Here is a 23,024-nt window from a genome sequence, read left to right on the forward strand (position 1 = left end):
TGTTGCCCTAAATTACATGCCATTGGGGATGCTTACTAACTAATGCATGTTCGTCAGGGCTCCAGATTCTAAATTTCAAGTTTCTTCTGGGCGGCCAGGCAAAGACCGTAAGCCTGTAAATGCCATCGAATAGATCAGGCAAATTGGTGTGCATTTTGTATTTGTTTGAAAGCTCAAGAGCAAACTGACCAGGTCCATTCCTATCTGCAGTAAAGAGAAAGAGAACCTAAGAGAGAAAAGGGGGAGCTCATCCCACCCTGGCAGTTCCTGGGGGCTGGTTGCTCCATCACAGTCGTCTTCTGAGCCCAGAGCACAGTGTGCTCTCAAAACTGCCTTCGAAGAAACCAGTTCTGAGATCAGAAGTTGGCCCCACACTCTCTGTCCTCTGAAAGCAATTCCTCACTCTGAGGTGAAAGCATCTGATTTTTCTGGAGCCTGCCACCTCCTCATGCTTAGCCTATTGTAATTATATTTCTCAACCTTTTAAAAAGCTTTACTTCCCAGAAACTTGTCTTCCTTTTCCCGCTGTACCCTGTCCAAACTGTCTGGCAGGTCGCTGCCAAGTCGCTCTGCCTGACACAGCTCCTGACACATGTGACCCTCTATGTTCAAACACTCACTGACCTCCAGCTGCCACCCCACTCCCTCCATGGTGCAAGCTGGCATTCAAAACCCTTTGTAGGCCATGCTCACTGCTCTCCTCAGCCCTCCACTCGAGCTCAGCTGACTTCCACTCATCCTTCAGCCCTGCTCAGATACTCTGCCAGCCTGTACCTGGGATTACCCGAATCTCACTTCTGGTACTGGCTTGCGCACCCTCCACCTCCTCCAGGCAGCCCTCCAGGCAGCCTCGAGCATGCCAGCTCACAGTGAATACTGCTGCTCACCCAGTTCCGGGCATCACTGCCCATCCCTGCCTTTGGAGTTTGCCACACATGCCCGAGAAACTGTTTTGCTTCTGCACACATGTATTTGTAGACGCCTGTCTCCGCAACTGCACTGTAAGCCCCCTCCAGCAGAGTCCATGATTCCAATTTTCAATGTCCCTGACATGCTCACCCAGCACCATGCGCAAGCCAGCTCTCCATTGTCTTCTGTAGGCCTGTCGTCATGGCTCTCACAGTGGTCTGGCTTCTACCTTCGGCAGGGCTGCTCTCAGATGCCTTAGAGCTGAGCCCTCTTAAAGTTTGACTGGAGTCTACATTGAGCCCCAGACAGAGCTAGTTGTGCAGACAGGAATAATAAAAGATGATTTTAGCAGTTTGTCGCAATTGTACCAACAGCCCTTGGTCTGAGAGCCTGGAGACACTGCAGGAATGTGGCAAGAGCACGCTTTCTCACGCCAGTGCCCTCGCCCTTATAATTCAGACGCTGGTTTGTTTGACATACAGTTTCACAAGTGCAGGATTCATCCTTGACAGGTGACTATGTTTTGATTTTTATCATCACTTATAAAACAGAATGAGGAAAGAGATTTCAGACTATAAAGTATATTCCACTGCAAATGAGATATTAGTGTTAAGAATTCGTCACTGTTGCTAAATATTTACCCAATACAGGGTTTCTACCTTCTGCCAACCTGAAGCATTTTCTTGGCAAATGTGCCTCATGGAACTTTGGAAATCTTTCTGTGTTACTCCTCTAACTACATAAATACAACCATCTGTCTGTACGAGGTAAACAGACTGACCTCTCTTCCTTTTTTTTTTTTTTCTTAACCTTTGTTTTAATTTCTTGAAATTTGCCCAAAATAATCCTGACTCTACTGCTGATTCTTTGTTGGGAACCAAAAAGGCACAATTGTAAGAAATTGCAGAAACATCTAGTGTGTTCCTTTTTGTCCCAGTGTTATTTGAAACCCCTCTGAGAATTGTAATTTAAAAGTTCCCCACTTTTCCCTTCCTCCTGAGAAGTACTCATGCATTTCCATATGTCTCCTACTGTGGCATTTTCTTATTGTTCTACTCTAGAAGCTTGGTATTTAGAAAGCATCACATTCATTTTAAAGTTCATATATGCACAGAACCAAACTAGTGTTCTACCACAACTGCAAGTACGATTAGGTCAGCGGGTGTCGAATTAGTTCTTACTGTGTGCTTAGTTGCTAGTTTCATTTTTCAAAAGAAATATTCATATTTGGGGTATTTTTTAACACATTCGGAGGGATCACGCATTGTCCTTCGGAAAGGCATCTTGAGGAGTTAGTCGTTCTCATGATGTCATCTCTCAAACATTCCTGCTAGAACTCCTTCTGGAGACCAGGAGGGTGAACAGTGAAGAACAAGTATCCGTCCTTGGGTTCTGATCCAAAAGCAGTTGTCCTTCGCTCGAGCAGCCACTTTATTGAGGTCTGACTCCGAGTGAGTTTTCTCTCTAAATTCATATCCACTCTTAGTGCTGAGATGCCCTACCTCACCTCATCCCCACTGCACCCAGGAATCCAAAGGACTGATGTACAACAATTCCCAGAGAGGAATTTCGGGAACATTTTGAGCTGTCACAACACTGTTGGACTAAAAGACTCACGTGCCTGACAGAGACAAAAAAACTTACGTGAATGTATGCTACAGCAGGGTAGTTGAACAGTCAGCCCCATTACCCATCATGCTTCATACGTTCAGTAACTACTCATTCATCATATAATTCTTTAACATGTACCTGCCATGGGCCCTGCACCACACTAGACACGTGATGGGGTAGTTAACAAAAGAGGGGTCTCTGCCCTCAGATGGTGTAACCATGGTCTCAGTCGGGAGTTGGCTGAGTGCTGTAAACTATTAGTGCTGCAGACGTTCCGAGAAAGGAAAGGTTAGGAAAAGGAGAACATGAGCAGATGTTTCCTGAACATTATGGGTCTGAGTTAAGATGTGATGGAAGGGTAGGATATGGCAGGGAAGGGAAGGCAGATGGGCAAACACCTGAGCAAAGCTTGCAGATGGGATGCATAGAGCCCCCTTCCTGTGAGCGGCAGGGGTAACCCAGCTGGCCTGAATGGAGACTCCTGGGAGGAACATGCTGGACACATCAAGTCAGGCAGGGCCTGAAACAAGGCCCAGAACTTGGACCTAGTCTAATGTATGACCAGGGACCCTCTCAGATCGAGTAGACTGAGGGAAGCAGGTGACATAACAGACAAGGTGTTCAGGGAGATTCATCTGGCACCAGAGCTAATGACCGTCCCGTAACTGCAGTCACCCTAACGTCCTTGCGTTCAACAACATTTAACAATAGATGATTGATTAGTTCTAACAGATTTTTGGTGGAATCTTTAGAGTTCTCTATGTATAATATCATGTCATCTGCAAATAGAGTGTTACATTATCGTTTCTGATTTAGATGCTTTATTTCCTTTCCTTGCCTAATTGCTGTGACTAGGACTTCCAATACTATGTTGAATAAGGGTGGTGAGACTGGGCATCTTTGTCGTGTTCCTGATCTTAGAGGAAAAGCTTTCAGCTTTTCACCATTAAGTATGACATTAGCTGTGGGTTTGTTATACATGGCCTTTTATTGCATTGAGGTAAGTTCTTTGTATACCCAATTTGTTGAGAGTTTTTATCATGAGGGGATGTTGACTTTTGTAAAATGTTTTTTTCCTGCATCTATTGAAATGATAATAGGGTTTCATCCTTCATTTTGTTAATGTGGTATAACACAATTATTGATTTATGTTGAACCATCCTTGCATCCCTGGAATAAATTCCACTTGATTAAGGTATATGGTCCTTTTAATGTGCTGTTGGATTCAGTTGGCTAATATTTTGTTGAAGATTTTTGCATCTATGTTCATCAGAGGTATTGGTCTGTAGTTTTTGTTTTGTTTTGTTTTTGTTTTTGTTTTCTTGTAGCGTCCTTGTCTGACTTTCAGTGTAAAGCTGGCCTTGTAAAACCAGTATGGAAGTGTGCCTTCTTACTCAATGTTTTGGAACAGTTTGAGAAGGATTGATATTAATTCTTCTTTGACAATTAGTAGAATTCACCAGTGAAGCCATCTTGTCCTTGACTGTTCTTTGTTGGGAGGTTTTTAATTACAGATTCAAGCTCCTTACTAATAATTGGTCTGTTCATATTTTCTTTTTATTCATGATTCAGTCTTGGAGGGGAGGTATGTATATTTTTAGGAATTCATCTATCTTTTAGGTTATCCAATTTGTTGATGTATATTTGTTGTTCATAGTAGTCTTTTATAATCCTTTGTATTTCTGTGGCATCAGTTCAGTGCTTCCTTTTTCAACAATGATATTTATTTGAGTCTCCTCTCTTTTTTCTTAATCTAGCTATAGGTTTGTCGATTATGTCTACCTATAATTAGGAGCTCTGATGCTGGGTACATAAATATTTATATTTGTTATATTTTCTTGATGAATTGACTCCATTATATGATGATCTTTTTATCTTGTTACTATTTTTGGTTAATATTTGTTTTATCTGACATAGGTATAGCTACCCCTGCTTTCTTCTGGTTTCCATTTACATGGAATATCTTTTTCCATCTCTTCACTTTCATTCTACTTATGTCAAAGCTGAAGTGAATCTCTTGTAGGCAGCATATAATTGGGTCTTTTTTTTTTTAATCCTATGTGATTCTGTGTCTTTTAAGTTGAGAATTTAGTTCATTTATATTTAAAGTAATTCTTGATAGGTATGGATTTACTATTGTGATTTTGCCCATTGTTTTCTAGCTATATTATAATTCCTTTTTCCTTTCTTCCCCTCTTTCTCTCTTCCTTTGTGATTTGGTGATTTTCTGTAATGATATGTTTTGATTTCTTTATCTTTTGTATATCTACTATAGGTTTTAGCTTTGTGGTTACCATGAGGCTTACATAACCTCCTAATTTTGGGGAGCATTTTTATGAGTGTGTATTGAGTAAATCATTTATCTATTTTTCATTAAGATCGATTTCTGAAACTTTATCTGGTTCTTTTGTTTGGAACATATACCCTTGTTTCTTCATTTTTCTGAGACATTCTTTTGGTTTCTATGCATTAGGTAAAACAGCCACCTCTCCCAGTCTTGACAGTCTGGCCTCAAAAAGGAGATGAATCTCATCCATCAGCCCAGTCTGAGCTCCTGGTTACCTTTCACTTTTGTGATTGTCCAAGCTGTAATGTTTGTTCTTAGTGGCTCCCAGTGGTTGAGAGCATGCTAACACCTGTGATTGTCCCAAAGGGGAGGATTGTAGTCATCACCTATATGTAGGCTAATCAGAAAGACCCTCTGGCAGCAGCTGGGAAAGTACACAGTCAAACCCATTTAAGGGAGAAACTGGGAAATGGGTATTTTTGCCTGCTCTCTCTGCACTAAGCCGGGGATATAGCCACAGGAGTTCTTCTGCACCCCTTATCAACTGCTTCTTTCTTTGCTATAGCTCTGTGGGGCACTAGATGTGTAGTCCAAATGGTTCACTACTCAGAGAGAAGCTGGGAGTTACAGGGTTTCTTCCCAATTATACCTTGCTGGGCTTGGAGTGGGGTTTATGGCAAGAGTTTGTCTCAACCTTTCCTACCTGTTTTGATGTTGGCATTTTCTCTGTTGTTCATTGTGTAGGAGCCACTCATCTAGTTTCTGAATTTCTCTCAGAGGAAATTGCTCTACTTGTAGGTATATATTCAGTGAGTGGGAAAAGGGAGATTCAGGAGCCTCCTGTATCACCATCTTGGTCCAGAAGCTACTTCAAATAAGATTATTAAGTAGAGTCTTAGTGTGTAGAAAGAGGGACTCTGATATACCCGTGGAGATGTAAATTGATAAACCGTTTTTAGAAAACAATTTGACAATGTATTAAAATTTACAATATTCATGCCATTTGATTTAGAAATTCAATGCCACAGATTAATCCTATGGAAGAACTACAGAACCAAGAAAAGATCAGGGACAAGGATTTTTGCCAAAGCATGGTTTATAGTGATTAACAAACAACTTCTCAGGTCTTCATTCCTTGATGAAATAAATTATATTACTTCAAGTCAGTGGGATGATCTATGTAGCCTTTAGAAAGAAGATACATTTGTGTGTTTTGCTGGAAAAGAAGAAATGAAAACTATTCAATCACCAAATATCATGACCTCATTAAAAATATATGTCTAATCCCTATGTTAGTATATAGAAATTGGATAAGTACCCAGTGCTTCAACCTGTTCACTGTAGGTGTTAGGGTCATGGATGACTTTCTCTTCTCTGAGTTTTGTATTTTTGCAATGTTTAACCTTTTAACAAGAAGCATATATTATTTATGTAAGCAGAAAGGGGCAGTGAAGATACTGTCTCAATTTAATTAAAAAGTAAAATGAAATCCTGTGTCCCCAGGCTACCAGAGATCACATGTGTAGTTAAGAACGTCATTGAGTCAGCAATGAGAGACAAACAGAGAGGACGGGGTTGTCCCGAGCCCCTCATGGGGCCCCACCAAAGTCAGAGGAAGCAGGTGCTCCAGACTTGGGGTTCCCAGAGACCTCTCACGCTACTTACGATTCCAAATGCTTCCAAGGTGAGCAGCTCACCATTTTAAGAGACGGCCAGTTCACTGTTGGGTAGTTTTAGTAGTTATTGTGTTGTATCGTAATACATTGTGCCTAGTTATACTGCATTGCGTTATATGTTCCATAATATTACGTACATGCTTACTGTCTATCTCGTTTTTGTCAGATGTAGCCTCCATGCGAACAGGGACCTTATTTACAGCTGTGTCCCCATCTCCTAAAACAGTGCTTAGCACAAAGCACCTACGGAATATGTAGTGACTGGAACTGTTAGAAAGTTTATAAAAAAACAAACTCTTCCCTGTACCTTGAACATGTCGACTCTATATGTGCTTCTTGTCTCCGTAAGCCACGCATCACGTTTGTTCCACAAGGCAGCTCCTCAGATATCTGATACAGCAACCACACCCCTCTCATGCTTCTTTTCTGCCAAAACACTAATTAGACTCAACAGACCAGTGCACCAGCCATGAGGAATATGGTTCCTCACCATCGCCCATTAAGGCCAGGATGGGTGTTGGTGGCCGGAGCAGCTCCATTACACACACACACACCAAAAAGAGACGAAAAAAAAAATGCAGCAACCGTGAGGAATATGGACCCGTTGTGTTTACAGTTGTCTGTTTGTTGTTTGTTGCCTGTCTCTGATGCTTCCAGAGAGCAGGCTATATTCTGTGTTGAAGCCACCTGGCACCTAATGGCTGCTCAGACATGTGTTCAATGGAAGGTTCTAGCAGAAACCAAAATGATTGGCTTTATAAGTCATCAACTGTGCCGCATGATATCAGATGCCTTCTCAAGACCGAGAGCTACGTCTGTGCTATGGGAGAGGATCCCAGAATGGAGACATCTGTCTGAAATTTGTAGATGGTCCATTTGCCCTTGTGTATTCTGACCCTTCCTTCTCCCGTTCTCCCCATGGAGACTTCTGGAAGATCTTCTTTGCTTCCTAATTTCCTAAAGGTCTTTTCCTCCTTTCCCCTCTTACAGACACATTTGGCAGCTGAGTTCAGGATCTTATCTTTTTTAGACATCATTAATTTGGTGCCTTCCTCTTTTATCTTTATTTATTTATTCTCACAGAATATCTTTTCCCAAGGGTTGAGCTCTTTATCAGGCTATAGTAACTCAGTCCTTTTTAATGCCTTTTCTTCTAATAAAAGCAGTGGTCATCCTGTTGTTATTTGGGCCGTAACTTCTCTTTTCTTGCAGACCTATGAACTTTTGAGGGAAAAGTATTTTAATCTTCTTCTACTTTTCAAGGATATTTTAACCTCATGGTTTAAAAAAAAAAAAACTGTGGTGTCTCCAAGCCTAACAGCTTTCCTCCAGCCTCTGGGCTTGGCTGTCCATATCTGGAGTACGTTAGTAGGCATTTCCTGTCTCCTATAAAGTCATCCTGCCTTTCATATTCATCCTTAAGATCAGGAGCCATCCCTGCTGGACTAGGACAGTGCCATCAGTGATTTATAAATCGCCTCTCACACTGAGAAGAAACATTTGGGCAAAGCTAGTAGACGCAAGTCTGTGTTTTCGGCCAGAACTTATCTGGGAAAGGGCTTGAGAGGGAGGACGACACATGTCTTCAGCAGGACAGTGCCCGCAGCAACACAGCCGCTGAGAGTTGCCGTCCCTCTGCTGACCGGAAGTGCCGCCATACCAGGGACTTGTCTGTCAGCCCCAGTGGCTTTCAGGGTCTATTCTCGTCCAGCCTGGCCTGCCTTTCTCTGCGTCCTGCCCAGACGCTAAGTCCTGTTACCACAGCACAGTAGCTTTCCTCCTGTGTATTCACATGTCCCCATCACCTCCTTCAAGTCACCTGAGAAGAGCTCTCAGGCCAGGCTACCAGCTCACCTGCCCTAGCTGTTGTCCCTGGGGCTGTCCATAGGCATAAAGGCGAAGCTTGTAAACTTTTTAGGACCTCAAATTAGCTTTTGGAAAGAGGATGCATCCTGTTTACTGGTAAGTATCCCAGGCAAGAGAAATACCAGCCACTGAGATGGCACCCCTTCCCTTTGTGTGCTTGGTGCTCTAGTGGCAAAGAGAGTTAGGAAAGGAAATTATTGTTTAGTAAATAAGCAGACTTCCATTATGCCTTCTATTTCACTATGAATAATTTACCAGTTCAATATTAAATAATTAACTGAGCGAAGTAGATTAAAAACAAACTCATAAATGCCTTCTCCTCTATGCATCTCCTCCTTTCACAAGGTCCACGCCAAAAGCTGCCGACACTAATTACATAGGTAGTAATACAGCAATAATTATATTCTGTGGAGCACGCACTTTGTGCCAGACGCCACGCTAGGTCCTTTGTGCATTTACCGTTAATCCTGCCAGATAGGGTCATTAACACCAATTTACAGATGAGGACACCAATAGCCAGAAAAGTACAGTTGCCCAGGGTCATTCTACTGGTCCATGGCAGGGCCAAAATTAAACAAGGTTTCTCAGATGCCAGCTCGAAGCCCTTTCTGTCCTGCCATTCTGCTTCCCTATAATTGAGACTCAGGTTTTATCAAATGTACATTTCCACATTGTCTTCTGTGGAAAGGGCTGGGGGAAGTGTTAAGTGGTGAACGTGGCCAGGAAGGTCATTATCACCCTCCTCCTCTTCTGGCCTCCAGTCTTCCTCTGTGCTCTAATAAACCATCTTTACCCTTAGATGCAGATGAAAAAGCCTTTCGGTGATTGCAAACCAAAGCTCGTTCCAAGACTAGGTATAATCTGTATGTCTGCTAAAGGGGATTATTTCTGGATGTTCGCTCTACCACTAAAAGGTGTTAACACAGATCAGAAATGAGGAGACAGTGGCCTCATTTATAACATGACCTTCCTCACAAGCTGGTCAGAAATTTGGCTCACTTTTTAACCATCTAGACTTAATATGATTTATTCTCAGACGAGATCAGTTCCAGCCCCATATTCACAATTTGGGAAATCTTCTTAGCACCCCTCAAATGCTTTATTCCTTTTTTTAAAAACATCTTTTAAAATTAGGCCAATTAGTGCTTGTTATCAGGGTCACAAGGTTTGTAAGAGTGCAGGAAATGAGTAGGTGTCTGTGTGTTTGTTGCAGCAAGAACTCAGAGGTGAAGCTGTCACCTGGGCATAACAAGGGTCACTAAGTTTCCACAGCTGTACACTCAACATCAAAACCCTCTTCTTTAAACTCTGAGAACCCCGTGTAGACTCTTACTACTTTTAACGTTCTAATACAGTGTTCAGTACTGGGAACAATTCCCCAAATTAAAGAATGGGAATGAGAGTGTGTTTGAAACACAGAAATAAAATGAACCTTGAAAGCCAGGTGAATCTAAAAAGGAATTTGAGAAATGTATGGTTTTTATTGTTCCAAAAGGTCCCAAGTAAATAGATGGAACAGGGACACAGGGACGAGAAATCAGACAGGTCACATCCATCTTCCTGCCCCAAAGGACAACAGAACTGCATCTCAAGCAAGAAGTATTCAGAAAAGTCCAAAATGAAGGGATCCGGCATGAGATAGTTTTCTTAAGAGGGGCAGTTGTATCTACTTCAGTTAGTACTCTTATCCTTTCCCTCGAGAGTCCGGAATTTACAGGGACCGATGAAATCAGGGAGGTGAGAGGGGGCTACCCAAGACAGATTTCCTTACGATGAATAACACTCTTTACAGTGTGAAAGAAGTAGTGAAAGGCCAGACACCATTGGGCCTCAGCTTTTTGAGAACCAGAAATCTTATGGACCAAGGAACGCGTGTGATACACAGGTGTGAGGTGCCCTTGCAGCCAGTTTGAAGGCTTCCTTTCGTATTCCCCAGTGCCCAGCGCTTGCCTAACTGCCGTAAGCCCATAGGGCCATGCTGTTCCCTGTGCGTGTGAACACTTGTCTTTCTCAGGCTGTGAAACGGAAAGAAAGCTGCTTCGCGAGCCGACTCCGTTAGTAAAGATTATGGTGCACGCTCCATTCTCTCCTTTGGGGATTAACCTCGTTGAATCGGGGGATTATCAATAAGGGCCCTGGAATTGCAGTGACTTAGATTAGGTGGTGTCTCAATCTGAGATTCCCCAATCCAGCACGAGACCAGAAAATACACACACAGCGCCTGGCAATCCCGTTCTCTGGTCGACTTTGGTTCAAATCAGATTTCCTGGCTTTTCGGTTTAAAGAAATGAGATTTCACTATGATTTTTGGTAGTGGTGTCATTACAGGTTCTTATTCATTATTTCCTTATTTGTAATTTTAGCAGCCTAAGTTATACTATGAAAAATAGATTTTTAAAAATCTTAGTATGGGAACGGACTTTCTTTTTCAGAAGCTACTGTTTTTCTAAAAGCTTTCCATGAGTAGTGTTTCCACCAAAATAATGACTGTCGTTTCTATCAATGGACCTGAAGGTACTATATTACTACTATTACTCTTCAAACCGTAGGTCCTTCTGCTGTAATAGCAGAATGAGACTGTTCTCGGAATTTTGTTGGTTTAGGCACAAACATAAACATTTTGGCTGTGATCTTGTTCTGAGCCCAAATCTGCCCAGCCTTCAAGTCTGACCTTGGAGGCCATGGTTAAAGGTCAAGGATGGCTTGACGATTAGAACGTGTGGGCTAGTCCCACTAGTGTTTCTCCCACTTCATCCGTTCTAGAGCCGGTGCTCTGTCTCCCAAGTACAGGCCTGCAGGAGCATTTTCCCTTTTACCACATTGGTGCCCATGTGTGCTGCCAGCATTTAAAGGATGTGCAGTGTAATAAAAAATTACCGTGTTCTCTTGTGGGTGGCACTTATCTGATCAGAGTGTCATAGCAGGGATAATATGTGTGAAAGAACTAAAAAGCTGAATGATGGTTCTGATATGGAAACTGAAAACAAAATAATGCTCTGATAGTGAGCAGCCACTGCCACACAGAAAAATCGACTCTGACGCTTTCCATTTTGATTCCCAAGTGACAGAATTAATCCAGCATTTTATTTAGAAAAGAATACATTTCCACGCACAAAGAACTCTGGCGTCAACTGTGGTCATTTGCCGGGCCTGGGGAGATAGTTCTCTCCAGCAGCCCTCTGAGTTGGCCGCCCATTGTTGAGACGTTGCTGAAAGAGAAGGGAGTAATTTGATCCCTCTCGGTCCTGGCAACTGTCCTATGTGTTTGGTAGGGCAAGTATGATATACTGTTGTCCTCGTTTTACAGGTGAAAAAAGAAAACCCAGCGAGAGTAAATGAATTCTTATTGTCGTACCCATTTGTGCTAGGCCTTTGGGGATTTACAAGAGCGTTATAAGACATGATCCCTTGTCTCAAAGGGGTTATAATCTAGTAGGGGTTAAGAAGTTTAGAATCATTTAGTGGCAGCACAGAAAAGGAAAACACACAGCCCCTGGCAGCGTGTAAATATTAAACGAGTGACACAAATCGTGCGTGATGGACAGGGGAGTGTGTAGCCCGGGCTGAGGGTCACACCAGTCAGCGACCTTCCAAAAGAGGCCGGCATGAGAAAGAATGGAGAAGTTGGAATAGCATGAATGGAAAGCCAAAAATGTCAAGACAGGAAAACCTAGGGCAGGGCAAGAGGAAATAGGTGTGTTAACCCATCTGGCTGGGGGGAGGACTGCATGAAAAAGGAACAGGGAGTGACACTGCAGCATTCCTTGATGGCACCAGATGACAGAGCATCTTGAATGTTTGAAGCAGGGTCACTGGAAGCATTTCAGGGAGTGCAGCATTGTGATGATGTTAGATAAAACACTACGATGGCCACGACCAAGACATTGCGTAGGGAAACAGTAGATAAGGAGGGGGACCAGGGAAAGGGCTTTTCTGGTCCTTGATTTTAATAGGAAAATTACAATATTATTGTTTAAAATTTTTCTAGTGCAATCAATTTGCAAACTAACCATACTTTGCAGATCCTCATAACGCTACATTTTGAATCCAAGATTCGACTTCAGGCTAACATTCCAGTTTTGTTTCTTCTCAAATTACAAAGAGCTGCAATGCCCTAGGCCTCCAACCATTATCCCGAGACAGGCTGATGTAGGTGACAGCAGAGGAAGGGGGCAGCTACATGGAGGGAAGAGGTTGTGCCAGATGAGCCCAAAGCTGTGGGTTCTTGGGACTCCTGGTCAGTCTCGCTGTACAGCAGACATGAAAATGGAAACTGCACACGTGCCCCATAGACCTCTGAACACGAGTGTCTGGGGGATGGAAGAAAAGTTGAACAGTTAATGAAATGCGGAATTCTATATGCTTTTATCATTTCACCATCTGTTCTTTCATTTAGGAGAAAAGTGAGTGCATTTGCTATAAAGAGACTTGGCATTTTACGCCTGTCTAAGAAATAAGAAGACACCCTGAAATATGTCCCTTGGGTAACAAGGCATCTGCTGAGGGAGATGGGAAGAGTGAGGCTGTGTGAAGGCAGATATGTTGATTCTTAATCCCATCAGTTGGCTAAGGAAGCGAAGCTCAAAACTGAGGACCTCTCAGTACTGAGGAGGGCATGTGGCCTCATTTCTAGGTGACAAGAAAATCAAAAGGAAGGAAGGAAGCAGATCAAAGAAGTGACAGAGGAGCTTTTAAGATCAGAAGGTAGCTTGCTACCTAGACTTTGGAGTAATTGGCTTTAAACGTTGTGTTTCTCTTCCTGTCTTACCTGTGGTCCAGGAGGTGGTTAGAGGACAGCCAGGTGGGGGCCATAGGAGCAAAGCAGTGATGACGGACGGAATGGTAAAGACAGGTCGGGACATGGGCTGTGGGAACAGCACACGCACAGGCATGGGATTGGTGGCCTTGCCACAAAATAGCATTCTTTCCCTGTGAAGTGAGGTAAGCAACGTGAAATTTTAGCCATTATGAAAAATTTTACCTTTGCGTACATATTAAATCACTATCCAGAATAAGGTACAAATTAAACACCTTTTTATCAAATCTTATCTCACCGACTGCTATTAATTGCGTCATCGATCTGTTCCCATGGGAAAACTTAAGGACATTTTCTCCAGTGTGAAGTAGCAATCACACTTAGGAATCGTAATAACCTCTTTAAATGACTTTCAGTTTTAGTAATATATAGTTTGTATTAATAACTGCTAGCTTAATTATAGATTACATTTGCACAGTACGTCATTCTTCTATAAAAACACTTTCCCATGTATTCTTTTATCCCTAGACTCCCAACATCTAAAGCTCAAAGAGAAGTTCCATTTTCTCCCTTTAGAGACAAGAATTCTGAAAGTCAGCTTGATGCTCACCAGCGCTGTCTTTTATTGAATGATTAAACATGGGAGCCATGCTATACTCTGTGTTTATTATCTCATTTAATGCTCATGATTAAGTCATGAGCTAGTGCAAATCTCTATTCCCTCTGCTTCTCAGACACCACAAGCTGAGATCTGATTGATTCTCAAGCTTTTGTTTTGAAGTCACTAAGATGTGACTTAACTAAACTCACTGTGCTAGTAAGTGACAGAAGAGGAAATAGAAATAGTCTGTTTGCCCTTAATTTTCCCATGCAATCCTAATGGAGAATTTTAATATAATGGATAATCGATCTTAAAAAGGGATTGCACATTTATTTATTAAAAACAAATATATTTAATTCATATAAATCTTATGTTTTTGGAAATCCTAATAGATTTCGATGTTTTAAGCAGCCCTACTCTCTTTATTACTCCTTCATATCTATCTATAGCAGGATTCATTAGATGGACAAATCACATGGAAATACTTAGCTAGAATTAAAGTCATGTTAGTAAGCAATTTTGCATTAAAATATGGGCATTCAGTTCAATTCAACAAGTTAATTTTGAGCATTTTCATCTGTAAGGTGCTTCGTCTACACAAGTGAGTAGACATTACCCCACTGAAGAAATTTCGAGTTCTTCTTTAAAGGATTATATTTACTAAATCTGAGTATTCATGAAAGAAATTATTAGGATTCCTACTTGGGGATTACGTTTAGTAAAAGTGAATACTCTTGAAAGAGATTATCAGGATTCCTTAGTATGAGTTTTATTCTACATTGGGGGATGGGTATCAGAAGACGGAGAAATGGTTGAGTGCACATTGAGGTAAATACTTACAAAACTAAACACAGATTGTTTTCTGCAATCTAAGAGTTCCAATGCGAGAGAGAAAAGACAAGTGCTTTGGGGGAGCATAAGAAGGGAACTATCATATCATATTGAAGTAGAAGGAGAATCCACAAAGGCCCCAAAACATAGGCAATGTTCACGGAGAGCCCTACTGATGGGTAGGAATCCAAAATGCAGATGAGCGCAGGGCATGCAGACACAGAGGGTGCAGTGTAAGTAAAAGTAGAGACTGCAGTGTTTCTTATACGTGGTAGGTGTGTAGATTAATAAAAAGGTACAAGGCTGACAGCTGGGACCTTGGTGTAGAAGGTCTTGAATACTATTTGTCTTTGGGGCAAATGCAGTAAAGTGAAAACAAACACTGGGCTGGGAGGAAGGAGATACGTGTGCATTGTGCGCATGTCAGTGGTAGAATTTATGAACTGAGTGAACTTGGGCAAATCACTTCATCTTTTTGAGCTTTGACTCCCTCACCTGCAATATGGAGATAGTAATGATAATTACTTTAAAGGTGGGGTGTAAATGAGGTAACTTTTACACCCCACCTTTGTGGGGTGTATTCGGAAACTGTCAAGCACAACGGAAGGTATCATTGCCGTCAGTATCATCGTCATTGTTACGTATGTGATGATGTAGGAAGATTTTAAAGCAGTGGAGCTTTTCGTTGGGACCTGTACCTTAGGAACATTCAGTCGGCAGGAGTGTGGAAGATGGCTTAATAGTAACAGGAGAAAGAGAACCAACCAGGAAGCTATTAAAGTAATTCAGGTTAAAAATACTGAAGGTATGATTAGGATGCTGGTTCAGGTGACCAGAAAGAAAGGTAGAGACTTGGCAGCGATACTGTGCAATCTGGCATTCATTCAGAAATGGGCTGAGCACCCACTCTGTTCTGGGACAAACTCGCCTCAAAAGAGATAAGAGGGATAGAGACAGGTTAGAGGGGCAGGTACTTGAGGAGCAAGGTGAGAGGAGAGAGGGTGTAAAGGGTCGCTGGGTCTTCCTTTGCTTTCCATTGGGGAACCCTTGGTACCAGCAGAATGGAGAAGGGACACCTCAGATGCATTGAGCTTAATCACCCTATGGCACATGTGTCATGGTGGACAAGAGATGGTGGAGGGTCAGTAAATCCTTGTAAGGAGGGTTTGAACAAGATCGCTCTCCCTCTGCTCCCTGGGTGGGTCTGCACCATCAGGGTGCTAGGGGCAGAGGGAGTTACCCAAGGAAAGAAGGCACAAGACCATCCTCAAGAAAGCCTTTCACGTCAACAGCCTGGCAGAATCCCTTTCAACACCACCACCCCCAACCAAAGGGGGTAAGAAATTGTCTTCACCTAAAGAGAATTTCTCACTTTTCTTAAAATGGATCAACTACTGCTTCTGTGCTTGCTGAGGTTTAGAAGTGGAAGGAAATCAAGGAATAGGACTCAGAACCTATTCCAGAACCTCGGAAACTCTAAGTCAATTTTCTGGTAATCAGAAATCGATTCAATTTAATTGCACTATCATTTAGTGAATGCACATGTCTTCTAGGAGCTGGAAGTGACTAAAACAAGCCCTGCCTGTCTGTCTCACAGGAGTGAAAGTGTATGTCAAAAAGCATATGACAGATTATTACAGGTTAAGCTAAAGTTGCGTTCTTAATACTGTTATAAAAATCACAACACACACTCTCCTTATTTTATACCTGTGATTTGTTTTTACACTTCTTTATGAATGACATTTTTATAAAGACCAAAGTGATGTGTGGGTCTTATTGGAAACTCATACTAATAAGATATCCTAATAAAATAAACAGCTTCTCTAATAATTATTTCTAAAGTGAAAAGTGCTTTATTCAACCCTTCAGAAACCCTGCAGCCCTGCAAATGTGGGATCACATCCCAGGGAAGCAGCCCCCTTTGTAGGGATCTTCCATAGAACTTTAGTACCGGAGTGTCCCTGTACTCAGAAACTTAATTGAAGATTAACTGTAGATCTTTTAAGGTATAAAGGGGGCATGAGGATAGCCATGAAACCAAGAATTGGTAAAATTAGGAAAACCAAGGATAAAAATGGGTTTCAAGTATAAAAAAAAAAATCCCTGTCATTCCTTATTCATTTCTGGTTCATTCCTTACCCCTTCCATGCCTTCTTAAGGCAGGCTGGTCTAGCTGCTTTAATGCTACTGACTTTAATACTGTCTGTATTACAATGTTGTTTGGTTTCTCCCCCCTTTAGGAGATGACCTGGCTTCCACCACTTTCTGCTATTCAAGCTCCCAGCAAAGTGGAATCAAGCAAATTTTCATTTCCAAATAAGGTGAGATCTTGCATCATTCATGAACAATAAGTTTTACTCACGCACAGATTTTTCCTGGACATTGGGTTTTCCCTGATTTTCTTTTCCTCTGTCAGTGTCACTGCCAGAGACATATGGATCTGATTTTCAGTAATTTGCAAGCATATATTTATTCATCAAAGGGGAAATCAGGCTTTCAGTCTTACTTACCTACGCTTCCATACTTTCTGCAAAATGTGATGCATATTATAATTGTCATTTTATCTAAAAACATTTGAGAGGCTGAAATGCAACTTACACAATCATTTTATACATTCTCTGTGATTGTATGTCTCGTTTTATCCTGAAAAGCTTTTATTAAATTAATGATATGTCTTAAAATCAATGTGTTAGAATTGAGGACATGGAAGATTTAATTCCTCTTGGATATCTTTTATAATGCTTAAAATATTTCCTAAGACTTTAAAAGAAAAGATTTCCATATGTTCTAAGGACGAGCACATAAAAAATAAGCCACAAAATATATTTAAATTATAAATGAGTCATAGTTTTTATTTGATTTTTTTAACCAACTAACATAACTACATATTCATTATAAAGACGAAATTATGCAAATAAAGGAGCAAAATATGAAAATCCCCAGCACTCGCATCCAGGTTTTATTTCCCTGCTCAGAGATTACTATCAAGAGTTTGGTGTGTACAATTTCAGCCATTTCTCTGTGCATTATATGCATATATGTGCATATGCAGTTTTTAAAATTCATAGATTATAGTTCTAAAAGAATTTTTCTAAGAGTTATTTTTCTTCCACAATTCATAAATATCATTGCAAAATATTAATATCACCATTTTTTACAGTGAATTATCGAAATAGTTATTATAATTATCGCAATGAATAACTTCCATTCTACGAGTTCATTTTTATTTCCCTCAATGAAGTATATTTGGAGAGCTTTCCAAGTGAATATGTATTTTCTTCATTCTTCTTAACAGCAGCAAAATATTTCATGGTATGAGTTGGCTGTAATGTATTAAATCAAGCTCCGTTTGATGGGCATTCAGATTGCTTCCAGTTGATTGCTATCACAAACACTGTTCCAACGAACATGTTTTGTAGGTGCCTTTGTATGCCTGTTACTGAATGTCTGTAGTCCTGATGCCCTGAACAGGAACTGTGGTGCTGGAGGCCATATTTACCCTTGACTGTGTTTCAAGAGTCCTTTTGATGCATCTTTGCCAGTGTATGACAGTATCTGGTTTTTTATCCTTGTTTCTGTATGAAAATCTGGTATATCATTGTTTTCATTTGCATTTGTCCAATTTCTTCTGAGTTTGAGCATTGACCATTTTTCCTTTGCAACTTTCCTGTTCCTGTCCATTGCCACTTTTTAAAAAATAATTGGTAGGAGCTCCTTATATCTTACTCATGTGTCTAATATATATGGTACAACTATTTTCTTGTAACTTGATTTATATACCTTTTATACTAGCAAAGTGTTTGATTTTTATGTCAGAAAAAAGAACACCTTCCCTACCCTAACATTCTAATAATGTTCTCTCTATTCTAAGTCTTTTATAGTTTTGCGGTTTAGGTTTTAAAGCTTTTTGTGTGTGTGGATGATATAACATAAGATTCTAGTTTTATTCTTCTCAATGGTTAGTAAGTTATTATAACACTATTAACAACTTAGCCTGTATTTCTCCTCACTGTTTTGAAATACTACCTGTATCAAGTGAATTTCTTATAAATACATAGATTTGTTTCCAGACTGTCTATGCTGTTTTTTCAGTATATTTACCTACTTCTTTCCCAGTAACTCATTGTTTAAATCAAAGGTAGACAAACTTTTTTTATAAAGGATCAAATAGTAAATAGTTTGGGCTCTGTTGACAATACGTAACTGAAGGAATATGGCCAAGTTCAAATAAAATTTTATTTATAGAAACAGATGGTGGCATAATGTTTAAAGAACTCATAATTCAACAATAAAAGGAATACCCATTTTAAGAATGGGCAAACATTCTCCAAACATTTCTCCAAAGATCTACAAATGGCTAATAAGTATATGAAAAGATACTATCACTGTCATTAATCATTAGTGAAATGCAAAACAAACCCACCATGAGATAATGTTTCACACCTACTTAAGTGGCTAAAATCAAAACAGATAACAACCATTGTTAGCAAGGGTGTGGAAAAATTGGAACCCTATAGCAAGTGCTGGTGGATCCTAAAATGGTGCGGCCTCTGTGAAAAACATTCAGGCAGTTCCTCAAACATTGCATTAACATATGACCCAGCAATTCCACTCCTAGGTATATACCCAAGAGATGAGAACACATGTCTACACAAAAACTATATACCCATGTTCACAGCAGTATTTATAATAGCCAGTGAGTGGAAACAACACAAATGTCCATCAACTGATGAATGGATAAACAAAAGTGATACATCCTTACAATGGAATATTTTTCAGGCATAAAACAGAATGAAGTGCTCATACCTGATACAATATGGACGAACCTGGAAAACGTTATGCTAAGTGAAAGTGAAATAAACCAGTCACAAATAACCACACATTATATGATTTCATATGTTTGAAATGTCCAGAATAGGCAAAAATAGAGAGACAGAGAATAGATTAGTGGTTGCTTACAGCTCAGGGGTGGGGAAGTGGGGTTGAGTGATAGCTCAAGGGTAAAGGATTTCTTCTTCAGGTGATGAAAATGTTCTAATATTCATTATGGTGGTAAACTCTGAGTATGCTAAAAGCCATGAAATTGCTTAAAACAAAACAAAGGGTGGGCTATATTCGGCCTCTGGGCCATGGTTGGATGACTCCTAGTTTAAACTGTGGATAATTTGGGGCCTATATATACATGTGGTCAGGCCAAGCTCCCGCTTTATTTTCCAAAAGTCCTGCCTGCCTATTTTACATTTTCCTCTTCCAGATCAGTTTAAGAATCATCCTGATGACCTGTTGCTCCATATAAAAATCCTCTGGGAATTCTTTTTGGAATTTATCTGGTCTCCAACTTTAAGAAAGTGTATCCATGTAACAGGGTCATCTTCCTGTCCAGGAATTGGGAATATCTCCTTTTTTTTTTCAGGTCTTCTTTCATGTCCTTAAGTAAACATATTTCTTTTTCATGTAGGTCTTTCACGTCGGTTCTTAGCTCATCCTCAGATATTTAAAAATATTTGCTTACTTTTCTCTTTAAGTGAGCTTTTTTTTTAGTTTTTATGTTTTCTAATTAGTCCCTGATGGTGTGAAGGAAAATTATTGGGTTTCATATACCTCCTTACTGAACTCCTTTTGGTTTTAGTAGGTTTTTTGGTGACCTTATATTTTTCAAATAAGGGAAAATAGAATGAATAGCAGTAAAATATATAACATGGTAGATGATGACGTGTACTGAAGAAAAAGAAATCAAGAAAAGAAGATAATGAATGCTGATGGGGACTGGGAATGGATGAATTTTCAATAGAGACCTTAAGAAGAACTTTCCTGCAGAGACAGCATTTGAGCAACTCCCTGAAGGAAGGGAGGAAGCAAGTCATGCAGACACCTGGAGGAGGAGAGTTCCAGGTAGATGGAAGAGAAAGAAAGCTCCCTGAGGCAGGAGCATGCCAGGATGTGTGAAGAACAGCAAGGCCAGTGGGGCCAGGGTACAGCAAACCTAGCAAGGAACAGAAATAACACAGAAATAAATGCAGCATCACCTATAGGGACTGTAAGGCCGCTGAAAGGACTTGGGGCTTCACTCTGCTGCTCTGCTCTGAGTGAATTGAGAAGTCGTAAAGAATTCTGCAAATAACTTGTTCCATTTTATTCCTCTTACTGGGTCTGCTAGAACCTCTGCGTCTTTGCCTTATCTCTGATATTAAGGAAGATGATTCCAGGGTGTTACTCTGTGTCCAGCCGAGGTAGCTTCCTTCTCTTCCTAGTTTTCTGAACATTTTAAAGGATTGAATTTCCATTTCGTTTTTTAAAATTAAGGTATAATTTACAAACAGTAAAATTCACCCTTTTTAGTATCCTGCAGGTTTTGACAGACACCCATGCTCCTGAGACTTTCACAGTCAAGCTACAGAAGCATTTCATCAGCACCCAGGTTGTCTCGGACACTCTGTAGTCAGCCCCTTCCACACCCCAATCACTGGCAATCATTGATCTGTTTTCCAAATATGTATAAATGGAACACATTTGAGTTTAGTTCAATTGTTTATTCAGCTTTTGTTGAGATATGCATAGTTTTTTTCTTTAATCTGTTAATGCAGAAAATTGCATCAATAATTACATTGTCTGAGTTTTTTTAATCACCTGTAAAGTCCTATGATTAATTTCCTTACAGATGGCATATTGTTCATTTAATACACTTTTGGACTTAATATACCTGTGTTTAATTTAGGAATTCTACTCCTGTCTTCATAAATGAACTTGAAACTAGTTATCTTTCTGTGTATGCTTGTTCAGTTTCAATATTAGGAATGAAATAGCCTCTTGTAATGAATTCATTAGCTTTCTACCGTTTTCTGTATTCTGGGACAGTTTATATATAACATGCCAATTTTTCCCTCCTGAAAGGTATCAGATGTAGTTGATTCATATAACTTATTGTAAGTAGAATTTTCTTTTAAGAATAGATCTTTAACTCACTCATTTTCTGCTATGCCTATTGGCATATTCAGATTTTCTACCTCTTCTTAGCTTAATTCATCTTTCTTTGTTCCTTTTTCAAAAATACACATAATATTATGTTTTCAAATGTATATATAATATAAATATAATACTCATAATAATTTTAAAGGCAATATAGTAATTTCTTTTAAAATTTTAATATACGAACCTATTGAAACTTATTCTTACCAATGCCTATAATTAATCAGTACCTACCTCCTATCCCCAAATATGAAACAGTTTTACTTTTTTTTTTTTTTAATTAGTTTCAGGTGCACAAGACAAAGTAATACTTAGACGTTTATCATTTATATCCCTCACGCTGTGGACCCCCCCTGCCCCCATCCACTCTCTCTCTGACATCGCACCCAGCCATCCCATTTCCACTGTCTCCCCTCCCAATGCTGTACTCCGCCTCTTGTAAGTGTATACATACATATATACATATATATATATATATATATATATATATATATATATATATACACACACACACAATATTATAGTTGGCATTCATTATTGTTCAGCTTCAGGTGTACAGTGCAGTGATCAGGCATCTACATCATCCCTGGATGGTCTCCCAAATGGGACACGTGTCCATCGGATACCCTACAAAAACTTTACAACATTATTGATTACGTTCCCCAGATTAATTTTCAAAACCCCGTGGCCATCTTGTGGTTACTGACTGTTTTCTAATCCCCTCACCTTCCCCCTTACCCCCACCCCCCAGTTTTACTTTTGTCTCCGCCACCACCATCTCTCAGTTTGACATTATCTACAATATTTCAAATTTCAAATTATTGTTGTTATGACTGTTTTTTACCGTCAGGCCTCGACAATTATTTGTTAGCTTTTTGATTCATTCATTGTTTCTGTGTCTCAAGTCTTCCTCTTTTTAAAGTGTATTTATTGTTTTGCTAGGATTTGTGTTCTAGCAGGTTTTTAGTCCATTCTTGATGTAAAGTTTGTAATAGACTTTTTCTGCACTTGTCTTGAGTCCTCCCACTCCTCTCTGTGTTTGTTCTCTTCTTGGTGATCTCATCTAGGACTTAAATACTCTGTATGCCAAGCTGATGACTTCGAAATTCGTATCTCTAGCCCCTTCTGCATCCCCCAACTCCATACTTGTATTTCTAGTTCCCTATTCAGCCTCTCCTCTTGCATATCTCACAAACATCTCCAGTTGGATACAAAAGCTGAGCTTTTAAGCCCCACACAGACCTGTCCCAGTGTTCTCAGTAAGTAACTCCTCCATCTTTGCCGTTGGCTCAGGCCACCAGCCTTGGAGCCATCTGTATTAGTTTTGTAGGGCACCTGTGCCAACGTACACAAACCAGTAGCTTAACAATAAAAGAAATGTACTCTCTTACAGTTCTGGGATCCAGAAGTCTGAGGTCAGGGTGTCAGCAGGGCCACGCCCTCTGAAGGCTCTAGGGTAGAATCCTTCCTGGCCTCTTCCAGCTTTGGTGATTGTCACATTTCTCGGCCTGTAGCTGCATC

The 23,024-nt window shown here is 40.3% G+C and overlaps 1 protein-coding gene across 6 annotated transcripts in view; it reads left to right on the forward strand.

The window, feature by feature from the left end:
- The window catches only part of AFF3 (ALF transcription elongation factor 3), a 538,469-nt gene that overhangs the window by 345,640 nt on the left and 169,805 nt on the right, over window positions 1-23,024 (forward strand). For all 6 annotated transcript variants that reach the window (XM_033124714.1, XM_033124718.1, XM_033124715.1 and 3 more), the window contains one exon: window positions 16,778-16,858. In XM_033124714.1, the coding sequence (XP_032980605.1) occupies window positions 16,778-16,858 (81 nt within the window). The remainder of the gene's footprint in view (window positions 1-16,777; window positions 16,859-23,024) is intronic.

The sequence above is a fragment of the Rhinolophus ferrumequinum genome, chromosome 13 (genome assembly GCF_004115265.2).
Source record: "Rhinolophus ferrumequinum isolate MPI-CBG mRhiFer1 chromosome 13, mRhiFer1_v1.p, whole genome shotgun sequence".
Classification (NCBI taxonomy): domain Eukaryota; kingdom Metazoa; phylum Chordata; class Mammalia; order Chiroptera; family Rhinolophidae; genus Rhinolophus; species Rhinolophus ferrumequinum.